The 18,086-nt window shown below is 46.0% G+C and overlaps 2 protein-coding genes across 50 annotated transcripts in view; one reads left to right on the top strand and one right to left on the bottom strand.

Annotated features, from left to right (window-relative positions):
• Nucleotides 1-8,464, top strand: part of PBRM1 (polybromo 1) — a 116,809-nt gene extending 108,345 nt beyond the window's left edge. For 36 of the 49 annotated variants that reach the window (XM_045493102.1, XM_045493101.1, XM_045493087.1 and 33 more), the window contains 4 exons: nucleotides 598-753; nucleotides 3,813-3,883; nucleotides 3,994-4,210; nucleotides 5,626-8,464. In XM_045493102.1, coding sequence (XP_045349058.1) covers nucleotides 598-753; nucleotides 3,813-3,883; nucleotides 3,994-4,210; nucleotides 5,626-5,798 — 617 coding nt within the window. In that variant the 3' untranslated portion in view covers nucleotides 5,799-8,464. The remainder of the gene's footprint in view (nucleotides 1-597; nucleotides 754-3,812; nucleotides 3,884-3,993; nucleotides 4,211-5,625) is intronic. The other 13 variants (XM_045493128.1, XM_045493126.1, XM_045493103.1 and 10 more) reach the window with 1 other exon arrangement.
• A 3,078-nt stretch (nucleotides 8,465-11,542) lies between these two features.
• On the bottom strand, nucleotides 11,543-15,698 carry SMIM4 (small integral membrane protein 4). The gene is made up of 2 exons (XM_045493075.1): nucleotides 15,393-15,698; nucleotides 11,543-11,647 (listed from the first exon to the last, which is right to left on the bottom strand). The coding sequence occupies exons 1-2, from the start codon at nucleotides 15,541-15,543 to the stop codon at nucleotides 11,556-11,558; spliced, it is 243 nt and encodes an 80-aa protein (XP_045349031.1). The 5' UTR covers nucleotides 15,544-15,698; the 3' UTR covers nucleotides 11,543-11,555.
• Nucleotides 15,699-18,086: the final 2,388 nt, after the last annotated feature.

The raw sequence follows: 18,086 nt of genomic DNA, 5'->3' as shown, positions 1-18,086 counted from the left end.
CTGAACATGATCCATTTTTACCAAGTAGTGGTGGGGCTAGAAGGGAAGAGGAAGCCTTGAAAGGCTCTTGCCCACTCCCCCCCTTCACCCCCACGCACCCCAAGCTGGAGAACCATGCTTTGTGATCAGGGCTGTGCGCCTCATTTCCCTCCATTCCAGTGTCCCCTCATGTGCACCCATGATAGGCGTAAGAGTGTGGGCAGAGTGGGGTGATGGGGTTTAGTCTGTTGAATTAGAACCGCAGTTGCAGAACTGGTCACTCTGTTTGAACAGCTTGCAATAACATGACCTTGGGAAGGCTGTTACTGGAACTCCTCTTTATTATTATTTAATTAAAAACATGCAACATATTTATCCCAGGGAAGATAACTGCAAATAATAATCTACTAAGTACTAATTCATCCACAAGTGTTGGATTTCATATTTGTAACTTTTTATTTTGTTCATTATTGCAACAAAATAATTGCACTAATTGCTGTTATCTCACACAGTACTAAGGGCGCTTTATTCATTGGTAGTGCATGGGGGGGATTTGTTATTACTTCGCTCATGTTGCATGTTAATGATGCATGTCTGAAATTTGTTGTGTCCTTCAAGGCATGATGGGTGGCTATCCGCCAGGCCTTCCACCTTTGCAGGGCCCAGTTGATGGCCTTGTTAGCATGGGCAGCATGCAGCCACTTCACCCTGGGGGGCCTCCACCCCACCATCTTCCGCCAGGTGTGCCCGGCCTCCCGGGCATCCCACCACCGGGTAAGAACTTCATCCTCCTTCACTCATTAATCTCATCTTCATATTCTCTTTTTTCCTCCCTCAGCCAGTTGTTCCCGGAGGTACCTGCTGCCCACTGTGGCCAGGCCTTTCCTCACTGAGAATCCCAGGGATGTCAGCAGCAGGGCCTGTCCCGTGTATTTGAGCAGGCGGCTCAGCACCTGTGCCCTTGGGCACCTGGCTCCCTAGCAGCAGCAGAGGACACATGGCAGAGACCAGACTCAGCAGACCAGGGGGCAGAAGGCATACTCTCATACCACTCAGACAATTTGATGTGTGCTCAGAAAACCGAATACAGCCTAGGAAAGTCATGCCCTCTTTATCAGTGAATGATACATGGATGATCAGTGAACGATATCCCAAATGGCTAGTTCTGAGTCACATAGGAAAGCGCTTTGGGTCCTGAGGGCACTTCTTCCTCTAATTCAGTTCTTCTCTCACAAGGTCTTCTGTATGGAATCCCTGCTCCATCTCCTGCTTCTCAAATAGCCCTTCTAAGGGGATTGCAGAGTCACTGATCACGGTGAATAAATCCTTCAGCCAATCATTCTAGGAACAAAAAGGAGGGAGGGAACGAATTTGCAATGAACACGTTTTCTGTATATGAGTCCCCTAAGAAGTATGACATAAGACCTTAAAGAGCAGCATAGCCCTCCCATACTAACTGTGGACACTGGTTTATCTGTTAGCAGAAGCTCAGAATTTATTTCATGTAGAAGCATATAAATGGAGTTCAGAACTAGCTACAGATTTACTTTGTAAATAGTAAGTTGAAATATTACTTTATTGTGAAAGGAAGATCGCAGGTTCCCATACTGATTGCCATCAAATGCAAAAGAACTGACCTTTAGCTGTAATCTAGTTGGAGGGAATGTGACCTGAAGATAACTTAGAAGAGCATTGGGGCCATTATCCAAAATACCAGCTAAAGGCCTGGCCCAGATGACAAAATGTAGAAATGTTAGACTTGCCTCCAGCAGTGTTGGGTTATACAGAGTTCCAGAAGTGCTTCAGAGGTACACCCAGCAGTGGGCAGGGTGAGTGAACCTGGTGGCTTGGCCTAGAGCCTCCAGCCACACTCTTATGAGTATTGCTTAGAGAATGGCCATAACTCCACACAAGTGTTTGATTCAGATATACCCGAAGAGGAAATGTTTATGGCAGTGGGTACTTCATTTTAGAAGTAGTGGCCTGTGTGGGAGTTACTCTTACAGCAAAAGTCAGTCATAAGATGGGTGTGCCCCTGTGGCAAGTAGAATTGGCCTTAATTCTGTACCTTCTCACCTTGACTTAGGGTACCCTATCTGACTGACTCAGACCAGGTTGGAGTTGACTTCTGGGTGCATTTGGTACTCAGTGGGAGCCACATCTGAGGCTAGTACTCTCTAAGTAGCAGATACCTTTTGGTGGGTGTTGAGCACAGCTGTGTCCCTTTCCCCACTTCTTCGGGTGTTTAAAGTGCATTTGAAGGAGGCACACACTTACCTTTTAGTCGGGGAGACAGGGAAGAACTCTTAGTGCCCACACACATGCACGCACACACCTGCTTAGGCTTGGAGGAGAGGAGGACTCTGGGAGCTCCTCTGCTGACTCAGCCCATGCTCTCACTGGCTGCCCCTTTGCATGGCATTTTAAAACAGGAAGCAGAGGGGATTGCTGAGTTGTCTGTGCTCCCCTGCAGAAAAGGAGAAAGGCAGCTCAGGGAGGCCCCCCATGTTGTGGGATCTGAGGAGGGTGAGTGTCCCAGAGGGGGGCGGTGCACAGGGGTTAGTATGTTGGAGCAGCAGCTTACCCACCACAGCCTCTTAACCCAGTCACAAATAATCATCAGGATTCTGCTGTGGTGATCTGGAATATAAAAATCCCCACTTTGTAAACAGAAAGCTTATTTGTACTACCACGTTCTCTTTAACAAATGTCTAATACTTCCTGAAGTGGCATTTAGCAATTCAGAACCTTAGAATAGTGTACTGGTGCTGCCTGGCCAAAATAGCAACATTTTGAATCTAGAAAATCTAGTATGTGAGGTGAGCTCCTTTTGACCCTTCTTTGCAGCCAGCAGGACTTGTTTAAAAGTTTAAACAGGGGTTTGTTTGACTGTAGTTTGTTAGTTTTTAACAAACTGGAACCCTTCTTTATTTCAATGTTTTATGAGAATAATAAATGGATAGTCCTGAGATGAAAACAGCCCCAGACACTAAAGTTAGGACATCTCACCTTTATCAGCTAGTACCTGTGGGACAGAAGTTGCTTGTGAGGCATCATCACTGGGAAGTTTATAAACTTACAGAGTACAAATGTAGAAAGAGTACAAGGTTTATAAACATACAGAGTGCAAATGTAGTAAGACCACGAAATCTTTTCTCTTTCCCTTTGTCATTTTTGCATTTGAAGTGATAGCAACGAGGCTGATTTACTTCCAGATGATCCTTTTCCAAGTACTGCTCTACCAGATGGAAGTGACCTGTCTGCCAGTATTAGTGACTCCAGTTAGAACCAGGGGTGCTGGGGGCCTGTGAGTGGACCACAAGGATGTGCCTCCAGCCACCACAGAGCTCATTTAACCGTGCGCTTGCACAGCCTCTCCCCTGTGTCCCTGCTGTCCTAGCACACCGCCTGCTGCTGAGCCTGACTGCGGCACCATCACTGCCGAAATGAGACATGGGCTCCAGTTTCAGGAAAATGTGTGGTCAGAAGAAAAATACCTTGAAAATAGAGGTGTATTCTGACTATAGTTTACCTAGGGAAATACTAGAATTTTATGCAGGGTTCAGATCGTTTCTAAGCCATGAATAATTAATGTACATCTGATAAGTTGTACTACCTTTGTACTTAAAATAGCTAGAAAACCAAAGAATGTGAACTTTCTATTTGAATGCTGCATCCTGTTCTGGGTGCTTAGGGTTCTTATCCACAAAGATTCAAGGGCAGAGATCCATAGGTTTGCATTATAAATGGCATCATTTCTTATCAGACAGTAGTTTTTCAGTAGCCATCTCAACTCAGAACCTCTAACTGTGCGATTGCATTCTGAATTATAGGTGTGATGAACCAAGGAGTGGCCCCTATGGTAGGGACTCCAGCGCCAGGCGGAAGTCCATACGGACAGCAGGTGAGCCTCCCAGCTGGATTTTCTAGGACTTGACAGAATTCAGGTTATCCTCTTTCTCAGAGCATGTGCCAAGTATTTTTTCCCTCACCATGTGCCCTGTGCTCTTTCAGGTGGGAGTTTTGGGGCCTCCCGGGCAGCAGGCACCACCTCCGTATCCTGGCCCACATCCAGCCGGCCCCCCTGTCATACAGCAGCCAACAACGCCCATGTTTGTGGCTCCCCCACCGAAGACACAACGGCTTCTCCACTCAGAGGCCTACCTGAAATACATTGAAGGACTCAGTGCTGAGTCCAACAGCATTAGCAAGTGGGACCAAACCCTGGCAGGTAAGGAGAGTCCTTCTCAACAAGCCTTTGTGAAAGCCGTGTATCGTCAAAGTCCTCTCACTGTGATTGGCGTGTTATGTCATGGGGTAGAGACCCACTTTTCGTATATAAGTAAAATAAATTTTATCTTGAACATCACACACCGAAGATGGTGGGGGTTTTTTGCTCAATTTCTAGACTTTGTTTTGTCATAAGCATCACTGCTGTCTTTTTAAGTATATTCTGAATTTTTTCAACAGTTTTTCAGGCATTTGAGCATCAGCACAGATGCACTTGGGTAAATTAAAAATTAACTTCAGTTTTTTTTTGGTTTTTTTTTTTTTTTTTTTTTTTTTTTTTTTATTTTTGAGACAGGGAGAGACAGAGCATGAACAGGGGAGGGTCAGAGAGAGGGAGACACAGAATCTGAAACAGACTCCAGGCTCTGAGCTGTCAGCACAGAGCCTGACGCGGGGTTCGAACTCACGGACCGCGAGATCATGACCTGAGCCGAAGTCGGCCGCTTAACCGACTGAGCCACCCAGGCGCCCCTTAACTTCAGTTTTAAAAAAGAAAAGAATATTGGAAAACATGTTTCAGATAACCTGTTGAGTCTTTATTTAACTCAGAGGACTTCCTGAGTGGGTTTTCAGTACCCACTAAAATAACATGCCTGGCTTCTGGGAAGAAATGTGGAAGTTCCTACTCATTCTTCATTTCTAAACCTAATTTGATTTCTTTCAGAAGTATGTTTTCCCTTTCCTCACATTTACCTTTTTAGGAATTTTTGTTAACACTAAAGAAATTATCAGGACTGCCTACAACAAAATAGTAGTGATCAGATCTTTTAGGTGTTTGTGCAACTCTTGTGTTCCCTTTTAGAGAATTATATTATATTGTGCAGCTCTTTTGTGAAGTCATTATTATAAATTAGATAATTTCTAAAATACATAGCATAAAATAAGACATCCTTAGCTAGGTAGTCTCATACCTAAGCACGTGGTTTTCTAAAAACCAAGATGCCTAATAAAATAACAGGCATTTGCTTGGAAATACACTGCAGGGTTAAAATTCATAATATTTAATAAATAATAAGTGTTAGGGGTACCTGGGTGACGCAGCTGGTTAAGCATCCAACTCCTGGTTTCCATCCAGGCCACAGTCTCACAGTTAGTTCGTGGGTTCAAGGCCTGCGCTGGGCTCTGCGCTGACAATACAGAGCCGGCCTGGGATTCTTTCTCTCTGAGCCTCCCCCACTGGAGCATACGTGCACCTCAAAATAAATATACTTTAAACTTTAAAAAAATGTTTAAAAAATATTAAATGTTACATGCTTTAGTAAATCTGTCAGGCCTTAGGACTGAGGGGGAATTGTTACCTACTTATATTTCTCCTTATTCCTACTTATATTTCTCCGTGTGTATTTTAATTTTCAGCTCGAAGACGCGATGTCCATTTGTCAAAAGAACAGGAGAGCCGCCTGCCCTCTCACTGGCTGAAAAGTAAAGGGGCCCATACCACCATGGCAGATGCCCTCTGGCGCCTTCGGGATTTGATGCTCCGAGATACCCTCAACATTCGCCAAGCATACAATCTAGAAAATCTTTAATCACGTCAATTACGTTTCTTTTATAGAAGCATAAAGAGTTTTGTGGAACAGTAGCCATTTTAGTTACTGGGGGCGGGAGGGGAGGAACAAAGGATGATAATTTTTATTGCATTTTACTGTACATCACAAGGCCATTTTTATATAAGGACACTTTTAATAAGCTATTTCAATTTGTTTTTGTTATATTAAGTTGATTTTATCAAATACACAGAGATTTTTTTGCATATGTTTCCTTCGTTTAAAACCAGTTTCATAATTGGTTGTATATGTAGACTTGGAGTTTTATCTTTTTACTTGTTGCCATGGAACTGAAACCATCAAAGGTTTTTGTCTTGGCTTGGGGTTTTTGATTTTGGTTTTTGGTTTTGTTTTTTAAAAAAGAACAAACAAAATGAAAAAAAAATACATACACGCACACACACGCACCCATGAGAGTTTACAGATTAGTTTAAGTTGACAATGAAATGTGAAGTTGGTCCTAGTTTACATCTTACAGAGGGGAGTGCACTGATGTCTGCTTCATGTGCCTCAGTATCTCAAGTCACTTTAGCAGAAGTGAAGGGTTGTTTTTAGGTTCTAGGTGTTTGGCAGACATGGCACATTTGCTCTGTGGACTCAGAGGCTTGCTCCAGAAATCTGAAGTCAGTGCTGTGCATCCTTCTGCAGCTGGTACATTGCCCAGACACCTGCGGGGCAGAGCACTGTTTCTTGTGCTGTTGGTCATATATGGTGTCAGTTATTTTTGCAGAACATGTGCACAACCCTGAATTGTATTTAGTCTTGGCAGGTAAGTTTAAGGGTACTTTTGATCTATTTATAATGAATTCACAATTTAATCCTATACTTCTTAGATTTAAAATTTTAAATCTCTTACATTGAAAAAATTGAAGTTTACCTTGAAGAAAGCATTGAGGTGTGCATGGAGGTGATTTATTTTTCAAACCTAACACCTAACCCAGCATAGGGAAGGGAGTGTATATGAGCTGTGTCAGAAGCATAATTGTAAAAGAGTAGATTGTCTACATATGCAAATATGTTTTCGTACCTTTATTTCCTCATCAGATGTGGCATTTTTTTCCTTCTGACTTTCAGCACTGCAATTCTCAACCAGAAATTTAAGGCTTTCTAGAATGTTTTTTCAAATTTAGCTTGTGCTTTTGAATTTCAGGAGAAAATAATTATAATTTAAGAAAATACTAAAAAAGACCATTACGGATCCCAGACACTTGGGCTTGACCCTGTCTCTCTTAGGTGACCCTAGAAGAAATATTTGCAGGTAGTGTATGATGCTCAGACAGGTAGAAAGCATCAAACCTGGAACAGTATTTCATTCCACGGTTTTGAAACCTGCTTTTTTGTAACAAGATGGTTGCCATGTTGGTGGAGCTTCCCTTACTGTTTGTAAATGGAGAGAGTGACCCTCACAGGATACTTTCTTCTTTTAATCTGGTATAAATCAATACTTGGATATTTAATTGCCATTCTTACTAAATCATGAGGACAAAAAGAGTGTAGAATGGAAGAAAAGCCTCTTGTATCTAGGTACTTTAAATACAGGAGGCCCTTGTAACTTAATTGCGTATAGTCAACCACTGGATCTCAGTTTGCATCAAGTATTTTAAATAATTCTGACTTTTAAAAAATGTATTGCAGTAGTATGTCAGTACCTTATTGTTAAACTGAATCAGATAAAGAAATCTTCAGTTCCTAGTTATTTGGGCCATTGAATCATCATGGACTGTATAATACAATCAGATTATTTTATTTCTAGACATTCTTGAATTACACCAAAGAACCTGAAATCTAATTTTGGTTAAGTTATTTATTTATTTCATTCACCCATTTTATTTCCCCTTTTAAGGTCTGGATGAGACTTCTTTGGGAAGCCTCTACAAACTCTTCACTGTGGGCTAGGGTGGGGCATTAGAAGCCAGGGCACTCCTCCTCCCGGCTCCTTCCCAGTGTCTAGAGGTGCTGTAGAAACCATAGATCCAGCCAGGGGCTTCCCGAAGGCAGTGCAGAGCCGGGCCAGGGGGCCGGTAGGCAGGCCCTAATTAAGTTTAAAAAAAAAAAATCTATGTATTTATTTTAGAATCATGTCTTTCTGTATATTAACTTGGAGAATATCAGTTAATATTTAGGATATAAGATTTGAGGTCAACCATCTTCCAAAAAAGATAAGCCAAAAAAAAAAAAAAAAAAAGTCCTGACTTAAAAAAGTACAAGTAAACTATATACATCTTTTTTTTTTTTTCCCCCCAATGAATTTTAGGAACTAGTGATATGGCTTAGAAAGTATAATGGCCTAAATGTTTTCAAAATGTAAGTTCATATGGAAAAGAGTTTTGTTTATATGGGGGAAAAACCTATCGGTTTAAAATAGTAGGTCAGCCAACTGATTTAAAAGGCGCTGAATTGCCTTGTTTTGAACCCCCCTTCTCTTCCTATGAGGAAGCACTGAAAGGGGATGCTTCCCTGTGTGAAATCTCAAACTGGTGTTGTTGACTTTTGAGCTTGAACATTTTCAGACCTAATTAAAACTTGGTTTATTCTAATTTCTGTATCAAAGGAGGTTTAAGTGGGAACTAGTCTTATAACATGTATGTATCATATGTTTGTTCATTTAAAGCTTTTTAATCCAAATAAAAATGGAGTTTGCAAAGTGATTTGGATTAACCAGGTTTGGTTGTTCTGTTAAAGCTTGTGTCAGATGTAAGTGTCAAGCAGATTTAATTGCTGCAAGTCTAGATTTTATGCTGACAGGGACACAGCTGCCAATTTAAGGGAACAAAGCTCCTCAGGTGGAGGCACAAGTCAGTGACCAGACCCTGGTTCAGGGCTTAGGCTGCATTAACACAAGCTGAATGTAGTCACACTGCAGCTTGACATGCCCCACGCCAAGCGTCTCAGGCAGGCAGTCAAGGAATTCCTGACATGTCCTCACCATGGGTGGAAATACAGGTCGAAGTTTAAATTGTAGAGTTACTGATGGTGGAAGTCAGGAAAGCGTGTCTTACATCATAAAGCAGTGTAAGCCATTTGAAATAGCTGCCTGTGGCCAGAAGAGACCAGTGACCCAGTTATGTCTTTACACATGCTTGTAATACAGCTCTTAAAGACATGACCACACTTTTAATAGAAAGTGTTGGTAAAATCAACCAACTGTTTTCCTCTAATATCACTTTGCAAATCCCTGTGGCTCTGTTCTCCTAAATGTTTGGGGCTGTACTGCATCTATGCTCATGGGCATATTTTGAATGATCATTGATACGTAGTCAGACATTTCCTGCTGAACACCATGAGCAAACAAGTACTGTTACTGTGTTCCTTTTTAGCTTGGAAGTGTGCTAGGTCAGCTGAATGAATGTTCAGAACTGAGCAAATTAATAGACTATTTCTATCCCCACAATAGACATAGTATTCACTTCTTGTGGGTTGCACATAAATGTGGCAAGAAATTCTAAATTTAATGCACATGTGTAAAGACTAAGAGCTGACACTGTACTTTTTTTTTTTTTTTTAACGTTTTATTTATTTTTGAGAGAGAGAGTACAAGCAGGGGAGGGGCAGAGAGAGAGGGAGTCACAGAATCTGAAGCAGGCTCCAGGCTCCGAGCTGTCAGCACAGAGCCCGATGCAGGGCTGAAACTCACGAACTGTGAGATCATGACCTGAGCCGAAGTCAGACGCTTAACTGAGAGAGCCACCCAGGCGCCCCTTGTATGGCTTTGTCTAGGAGAGGAATTGCTTTGGAAAACACCATGGTCCAAATGTGTTTTGTTGTTGTTGTTTTTTAAGAGAAGTAACTTGGGGTGAAAAAATCAGACTTACAAAAAGAAAGGAAGAGAGATTAATGTGCTTAAGTTATAACATCTTAGATTTAGGCAAGACTTCCAGAATAAAACCCTTTAGACAAAGATAGCTCCCCTTTATGATTTACTGTGTGCCTAACTTAAGTACTGTCCCTATCAGCTCAGATGAATAAGTGAAGCTCCAAAGCCACGTTCTTTACCCAACACCACACCGGACGTAGATTTCAAGCAACAAATGCTAGTTCCGTTTTTGTCATTCTAGAAGTATTACGGTTTTTAAAATTTGAGTTATTAAATTTTTTGCCTTGTACTTCACACTAGGGGGCACAGCAGTTCTGTAATCAGCATATAAGAGCATTGCTCTTCACATTATTTATTCTCTCTAGATTACCAATACTAAACTTCTAGAACTGGGGTGGGGTATGGAATAAGGCCATATAATTGAGAGAATCCTACTACAATTTAATTCCTCATACTGCAGTCTAATCACTAAAATGCCTATAAGGTCAGGTTCACCAGGAACTCTCTAGGTGACACTGCACAGAAGAACCTCCTTCCTCTCCCCAGTGCTGTGGGGTCATCACTGGTCTTTACGCTTAAGCCATCTCTGAGCAGTGACCCTGAGCTGCAGCTGGTGTGGATAGTGCTTTAAGGAGATTGGAGTAGTCAGTGGGTCTTTATACTGAATTGGTTCTAACATAAATGGACTAATTTAAATTACAAAAATGGGAAGAGATGTTTGTGACAGAGATTATTGAGAATACACTGTGGCCTTAAGCATCTGCTTCTATATATTCATGAGCAGTCATTAGAAACTATTTTGAAACTTAGTCTTCTTTAATACAGATATGTTCTTGTTTGAATAGATGTTGGATGTAGTTACCAACCAGGGATTAAAAGGGAAAAAAGGGATACAGCTTCTGCTTTTCTTACCAGCTGACCCAAACTTACTCTGGGTCAAATTACAAAATCTCTCCTCTGAGCCTCCGATTCAGATGAAGTCTGTGGTTACTTTATGGTTGCTTTGCAGTGTGAAGGTTCACTTTCTCAGGGAAGAAGTAGTGTCTTTATCTTTAGCAGCTGGATGAAAACACATCTTCATCACAGAGGGGTGGGAAGCCTGTCCCCTCTGGAGTCCTTATGGAGGTCCAGCCCTTGTGTATTAGTGGGGACAGGCAAGGGGAGGGGTTATTTCTGTTCATAAGAGCACCTGACATGAGTAATGTGTGGTCGGGAATTCCCACCACCCTAGCAAATGTTGACAGATTGGTAGCTGGCAGGAATGTAATCTGCAAAATTATCTTGGTTTAAATAATCTTGCAATAGAGCTCTTTTATCTCTATGTTTAAATCTAAATTCTGCAAACAAGTAATTATTTGTGGCCTAAAAACAAGACTTCAAATAATTCAGACTGAGACTGCACTAAAAAGCATTCTTGAATTTTGTTTTGTTTTTTGTTTTGTTTTTGATCCTTGAATTGTTTAAGAAATATTTTCATGGAGGGACGCCTGGGTGACTCAGTTAAGCTTCTGACTTCGGCTCTGGTCATGATCTCACAGTTGGTGGGTTCAAGCCCCTCGTTGGGCTCTGTGCTGACAGCTCAGAGCCTGGAACTTCCTTCAGATTCTGTGTCTTCCTCTCTCTGCCCCTCCGCCATTCTTGGGCATTCTCTCTCTCTCTCTCTCTCTCTCTCTCTCACATAAACATTAATTTTTTTTTTTTTTTTTTTTTTTTTTTTTTTAGTATTTTCATCGAATGGATTTAATGGGTAAGAGTGTTTCAGGAGGAAAGTATTTTCCATAAGTGCCATCCAACAGTGACTTGGGAAGTATTCAAGCAGAGACAGGAAAACTATAAAAATTCTTTGTAAAGGCAGTTCTGGGAAGAACAAGAGATCTGAAAAGTACATTTTCAAAGGAATTGAAACCAGTAGTAAAATTTCACGTTCACTTTATTGACGGCTGAAGTTCAGTCTCCGATGCATTTTCCAGCCTTCTCTGATACTGTCGTTCTGAGGCTTTTCTACGGTAGACATCATCTGTGTCAAATAAAAATTTCACTTAGATTTTTAAGAAACAGGAATTAAAAGTACTCAGATCTGACTAATTTAACCAGTGGCCTAGAGCTCTCAAGCTCTTTCTGAATCTCACTATTTAACTCAATGCCAAAATAAACCTCATTTAAAACAAAACTTGAGGGGCGCCTGGGTGGCACAGTCGGTTAAGCGTCCGACTTCAGCCAGGTCACGATCTCGCAGTCCGTGAGTTCGAGCCCCGCGTAGGGCTCTGGGCTGATGGCTCAGAGCCTGGAGCCTGTTTCCGATTCTGTGTCTCCCTCTCTCTCTGCCCCTCCCTCGTTCATGCTCTGTCTCTCTCTGTCCCAAAAATAAATAAACGTTGAAAAAAAAAATTTTTTTTTAAAAAAAAACAAAACTTGAGTTAGATGAGGACTATGTTAATGCAGTTCTGGACTTCAATAGCATGGTAAGAGTGTCTTCAAAGACAGGATCCTGTCCTGGCATACCTCTTAGCAATGTTTTTAAGACTTTCCTCACTTCCTCCCCTGCCCGCCCACCCCCCCCTTCCCCCCCTGCCCCCCGAAAAAATGTCTTTCTCTGAAATCATCCTTAACTGAAGTGCCTCAAAGGCACGTCTTGCCCTGCAGCTCTCTGCTACTCCCTCACCTACACCAGGAACTCAGGGTGGGGAGGTGAGGTGAGTTCCCTTGTTCTCAGCAGCTGCCCTTCGACACTGCAGATTCTTCACCCTCTTCCTTTGGGGCTTACGCCATTTGCCACAATGGGTACCTGGCTCTCTCATGGGCACCTGGCTCCACCACTCCCCTTCAGTCACTGAAAATGCTGGCATCTAGCTCAGGCTCCTTGACCTCCCTGTGTGATCTTCCAGGCAACACCACCTGCCATGGGGATGAAGCACTAGCCCCTTCACCTCCCTGACTTCTCTGGCCACCTTCTGCCATCTACTTGCGGTGTTCTCTGAAGTATTCATCCTGCTCTGACCACAACCTCTACCACCTTTCTAGCCATTCCGTCCTTGAACCTCTATCAACTTCTTCCCCAGGCCCTTGGCCCCTGAATACCTCCTCAGCCCCCTCTTGTTCTCTCTTCCTGCCCAAACCAGCTGCAGTCCCCTCTTAATAACTTCTTGACCCATCTTCAAAACCCAACTATAGACTAATCCAATTGCCTTCCTCCTGCATGCCTCACTCTGCTTTGTGGTGTAGGGCCAACTTATGCATTTAACTGGGTCCACTTGTGATGCCTGACAATCCTGTTTCCTCAGTCATGACCCTGACCCTTCTTCACTTACCCCCAGAAGGCCATGGACTCTTCACACAGCTAAGTCATCAGTAAAGAATTCTTCCAGCTAACTTCCAAGGGCTGCTCTCATGTCTCTGCTCTGATCCCAAGCTCTCCCACCTTCTCAAGAGCCAGGTATGTATAGCCTGTCTCCACCCCCCTTTCCTGACCCGAATCTCCGTATCTTCAGGTCTCTCCTGGTGGGGGAGGGGAGGATGACACACACACACACACCCCACCCCCCCCACCCCCCATTCACAGAGTCAGATTCCTGAGCCTCTGGGTTTCCTCCTTGCCTCTCTGGCTACTTCTAGTCATCCTTAAAATGTTGGATTTGCCTCTGACTTTCATTCCAATCTGGTTTCAAATGACCCATAAACCCAGACCCATGAGACAGATCTGCCTGCTGAGCTTCAGATCTATAGAACTATCTCCACCTTGGCACGTCCAAAAACCCAAAAACGGAGTCTGGACTGCCCCGCCAGTGTCCCCTCCCTAACCCCACCCCTGCCGCGGCTGTCCTACCAGAAGCCTCCACCACTCATCTCCTGAGTCCACTCAGTCACAAGGCCCTGTCAGCACCATCTCCTGAGTGTCTCTCAACTCCACTCTTGGGCCCCATCTACACCCACCCGACCAGGCTATCATCTCAGGCCTGAACAACCAACAGCCTGTGTTCTTGCCTCCTCTCCACAAGAACCCACTCTTCTTGTTAATCCTCCGCAGCTTATGGGGCGCCTGGGTGGCGCAGTCGGTTGGGCGTCCGACTTCAGCCAGGTCACGATCTCGCGGTCCGTGAGTTCGAGCCCCGCATCAGGCTCTGGGCTGATGGCTCAGAGCCTGGAGCCTGTTTCCGATTCTGTGTCTCCCTCTCTCTCTGCCCCTCCCCCGTTCATGCTCTGTCTCTCTCTGTCCCAAAAATGAATAAACGTTGAAAAAAAAAAAAAAAAATCCTCCGCAGCTTAAAACCTGCAATCCTTTGGGTACGTTCTTGGTTCTCCAGTGCTTCTGGACACATCCGCCCAGGCACATTTCTAACCACTTCATCCCTCACTCCACTCACCTTCAGGCCCTCAAACAGTAATCTTTCACACCATGGCACTAGCGTCAGACTTTCACCTCCACAAACGTTCCCCTCATCTGGCTGACCTACTCAGTCAATCTTCAGGTCCCACCTGGCATGGTAACTCCTGGAAGCCTTCCCTGCACCATGTGCTCCAGCTGAGGTCTCCACACTCCCCCAAGACTGTCATTGCCCCCTGCCACTGTCCCCTCAGTATTGACCACACTTAATAGTAACAGTCTTTATGATGGGTCTCTGCCATTAGAGCTCTTCTGAAGGAGGGGACATTGCCTTGTTCCTTACATACTCTCATGGGTGTGTATTAAATACTGATGAATAGATGAACAAAAGGTAAGTATCTTTAGGAAGCGCTAATGTAACAGTGTTTTTAAAATAAGGGTTGGCCCAGCACCTGGATGGCTGGGTAGGTGGAACATGCAACTCTTGATCTCAGGGTTGCAGGTTCGTGGAGATCCACGTTGGGGCTAGAGATTGCTTAAAAATCTTTAATTTTTTTTTTTTTTTTTTTTTTTTTTAAATAGGAGCGCCTGGGTGGTTCAGTCGGTTAAGCATCTGACTTCGGCTCAGGTCACGATCTCCCGTTTGGTGGGTTTGTGCCCCACATCGGGCTCTCTGTTCTCAGGGCAGAGCCCCCTTAAGATCCTCTGTCTCCCTCTCTCTCTCTGCCCCTCCCTCACTCTGGCACCTGCTCTCTCTCAAAAATAAACAAACACAAAAAAAATTGTTCTTAAATGAGGGTTGGTAATTCGCAAGTGATAACGTGTTTCTGGAGAGGAATAAAACAGAAATGGCCAAGGGGGTGGGAAAGTTTTTCCAGAAGGGTAACTAGCGCTAAGGCTTGGCAAAGCAATGCCAGGTATTCTTTTCACAGGCATTCTTTGCTGGGCCCTGGTGTCAGTGACTCTGCCCCGCAAAGACTGTGGCAATCCTCTAGGCTAAGGCGGACCAGCTCCCTCCAGGGTTTGGACTGAAGAATCCAGAGAGGGCTGACCAATTAGCAGGTGTTTCCATGAATCTTCAGGGTCGCACTCGTTTCTACAGTGCTGTGAGCAAGTGTGTTCCTTAGGACCAAATGTCACCGGCGGGCAGGGACGAAGGGGCTGGCTTGAGAGGAGGGTGTTCCGCGTGGAGTCACGTGCTCTCCCCTCAAAGTGCAGGGAAGGTCTCAAGGTTGGACACCAAAGTGCTTCTGTCGCCCCGCTTACAAGAGAGCCCGGGGCCGCGAATGTAACCGTACTTGCCCTTCTGACCACGGTAAAGGCAGCTCAGCGCTCAGAGTGGAATGAGCAGTCTGCAACCTGACTGTCCCCCAGGGAAACGGGTCCCTTGCCGCCTCCTGCCTTCCTGAAATGAAACGGACGCTGCTGCACCCCCACTTACAGAAGGTCTCCTGGCCCACGCGCAGTTTAATCATGATCCACTCCATCGTACCTCCCAGGACAAAAAAGAAGGGCAGGAACCTGTAAACGCCGAGTCGCTGCTTCCCGGGCACCCGCTGCAGGATCCGCTTCACCTGGGCCCTGGAAAACATGCCCGACCCAGGTCGTGGACAGGGGTTCAGCGAAACCAGGAGCGACGAGAGCTGCCCCAGCTCCTGGACTGGAGCTCCCTGCTGAAGACGAGTCCCGCGGCTGGCCTGCGTCACCTCCAGGCAGCCGCGGAGCTGAAGGAGCTGAGCTCGGACACCCGGACCCAGAGACTGGGCGGCTCCACCAATCAGAGTGCGGTGGGGCGCGAGGACCCGCCAATCCGATTGCGGCAGAGTGCGCGTGCTCCTTAAGGTGGAGCCCAGGCTGAGGGAGCTGGCGCAGGCGCCTAGGCTCTGGAGGCGGGGTGGCCCAAGGGGGCGGGGCCTCCCACGTGGCGTCCACCCGGCTCCGCCCCAGCCTCCCCAGTGCAAGCCAGTGCTCGGAGTTGGCGGCGGCACCCGCTACTTTGCCACCGCCATCTTTTTTCTTAAAGTCCTGATAGAAGTGACGACCCTCTCTGATGGGCTAAACGTATACCGCATTGTACGATAGAGTGCAATTATGCAATTCTTTGCATTTATGTCGGGGTTGCGACTGGTGACAACAGTTCTAAAAATAACAGAATTTGATATGCATTGTTGAAAGCTGAACTTTATCACAACAAAAGTCCAAGTAATCACCTTGTGACAAACAACCCTGAAATTAATCAAAGCCATCCTGTATCCGGGGCACTTACCGTTATACAGGGACGTGTAGGTGCTTTTTATGCATCATCTCCTTATTCACAATAATCACAGAAGAGCAGAGTGGCTCAGGAGCATGGGCTTTGTCAAACCACATCCCTTGCTCCACAAAATGGGACCCTTTCTCTGAAACTGGGAGGATTTAGAGGTAAAACAAACAAAGCATTTACCACAATGCCTGGAGCATAATAGCTGATTGATTATCATTAGTTAAAACAGGATGATGATGATGGCGATAACGATTTATTGAGTGCCAGTTCTTTACATGCACTCTAAATCCTAGGGAAACTCGCCTCTATTTGCATCTTCTCCTTTTATAGATAGGAAACTGAGAAGTTAAAAGCTTGAGCCAGGTAGTAGCAGAGATCAGACTCCAGAGCCTTCACTCTTGCTAAGTCACTAAGTCTCCATGCTTTGTTGTAAACAGCTGTCACTTTATTACCTAAGGCTAAAAAAAACAACTGGGTCCTTATCTTTGGGAAGGGAGACAACTATTACACAAACTAAAAAAAATCAAATGAAAACTTAGTGAAAAAGTCTGGTGACGTGAATACAAAGTATACACAAATAGGCTGGAGAAGAGGGATAGAGCAAGCAGGGCCCCTGGCAAGGGTCACAGAGCCGAGCTGAGCAGCCAGGCCAGTGCTGCTACCTGGATAACCTGCCTTCTCCAGCTTCCCGCCCACACTGGCTTGGCACTCACTCCAGTTTCTTTTGGTGGCTCTGGAAGCCTGTCACTGCGGGGCACCCATCTCCCGCCTGAGGAGACTTACTTGTGGACAGGTGTTCAACGCCCTCGTAGCTTCCTGGGGCTCACACGTGCCTACCCTTCCGCCTCCATCCTGCCCCATCACCTGGCCCAGGATCTGGCCCACCATATGTAAGTGCTCAGCCAAGATGCAATGTGTATTCAAATAGGCACATGCCCTTAAACCGGGAGGAGCACCCCAAGGAAACAGAGTGTCTAGCCGGCCAGGGCCCCACCGACAGGGCCCACCGGTGCAGTGCACCACCTGGTACGCATGCGGGCTCAGGAAACAGATCTGAGTAGAAGAAACACAGGTGGAGAGTGGTTCCAAGAAGGAATGCCGAATTTCGATGGAAAGTCTGCAAACATTGCTGGAAGAGACCGCGGCATCTCAATGGGGGCCCCGCGCGGGGAAGCGGAGAGTGAGGTCGGTGCGGCTGTTTGCTGAGGTCAGAACCAGGCAGGCGCAGTGACCCCGGGCCCACAACTCTGCAGCGCACCGCTCAGGGGTCCTGCCCTAGGTTAAAAGGGGTCATCTGTGTGCGGTAGAGGGTGGGAGCGAGGAGAGGCTGCTTCAGCGGCGCTGTGGGTCCCTAGGTCTCACCCGGCGTGGGGAAGGCTCTTTATTCGCTAGAGTGAAACTGGCCGGCCTCTGATCTGCAGGGAACAGGACCCTCGCCGCATCACTGGCTGGGAGCGGTGGCGGAGCTGAGGTCGTGAAGGACAGGGGCGGGCGCGGGGGGCGGCGGGCTAGAGGACCCGGGAACGGAAGGGGAGACAGAGGACCGGGGGTCGAGGTGGGCCCGCCGCGCTCCGACCCTTCCCTCTCCGTGTCCCGGCCGTCTGCAGCCTCAAGGAGACGAACGTTCTTGGGTCCTCCGACCTCCCGGAAAGGGAGCCCGAAGAGCGGCCATCGCTGCGGTGGCCACCGAAGGGGGGCGCAGAGTCCTCCTCAGCCTCGAGGAGACGGGGGAGGGGGCTAGGGAACCCGTCCCGCCCCGCCCCGGGACCTCCCGCCCCCCAGGCCGAGGGGCGCGCCCATTGGCCGGTCGGGCTCCGCGCGCCGCGCCCATTGGCCGGCCGCCGTGAGGAGCACGCGGCCACCGTGGCGGGC

The sequence above is a fragment of the Leopardus geoffroyi genome, chromosome A2, assembly GCF_018350155.1.
Source record: "Leopardus geoffroyi isolate Oge1 chromosome A2, O.geoffroyi_Oge1_pat1.0, whole genome shotgun sequence".
NCBI lineage: Eukaryota > Metazoa > Chordata > Mammalia > Carnivora > Felidae > Leopardus > Leopardus geoffroyi.
This window is presented reverse-complemented; position numbering and strand designations above follow the sequence as displayed.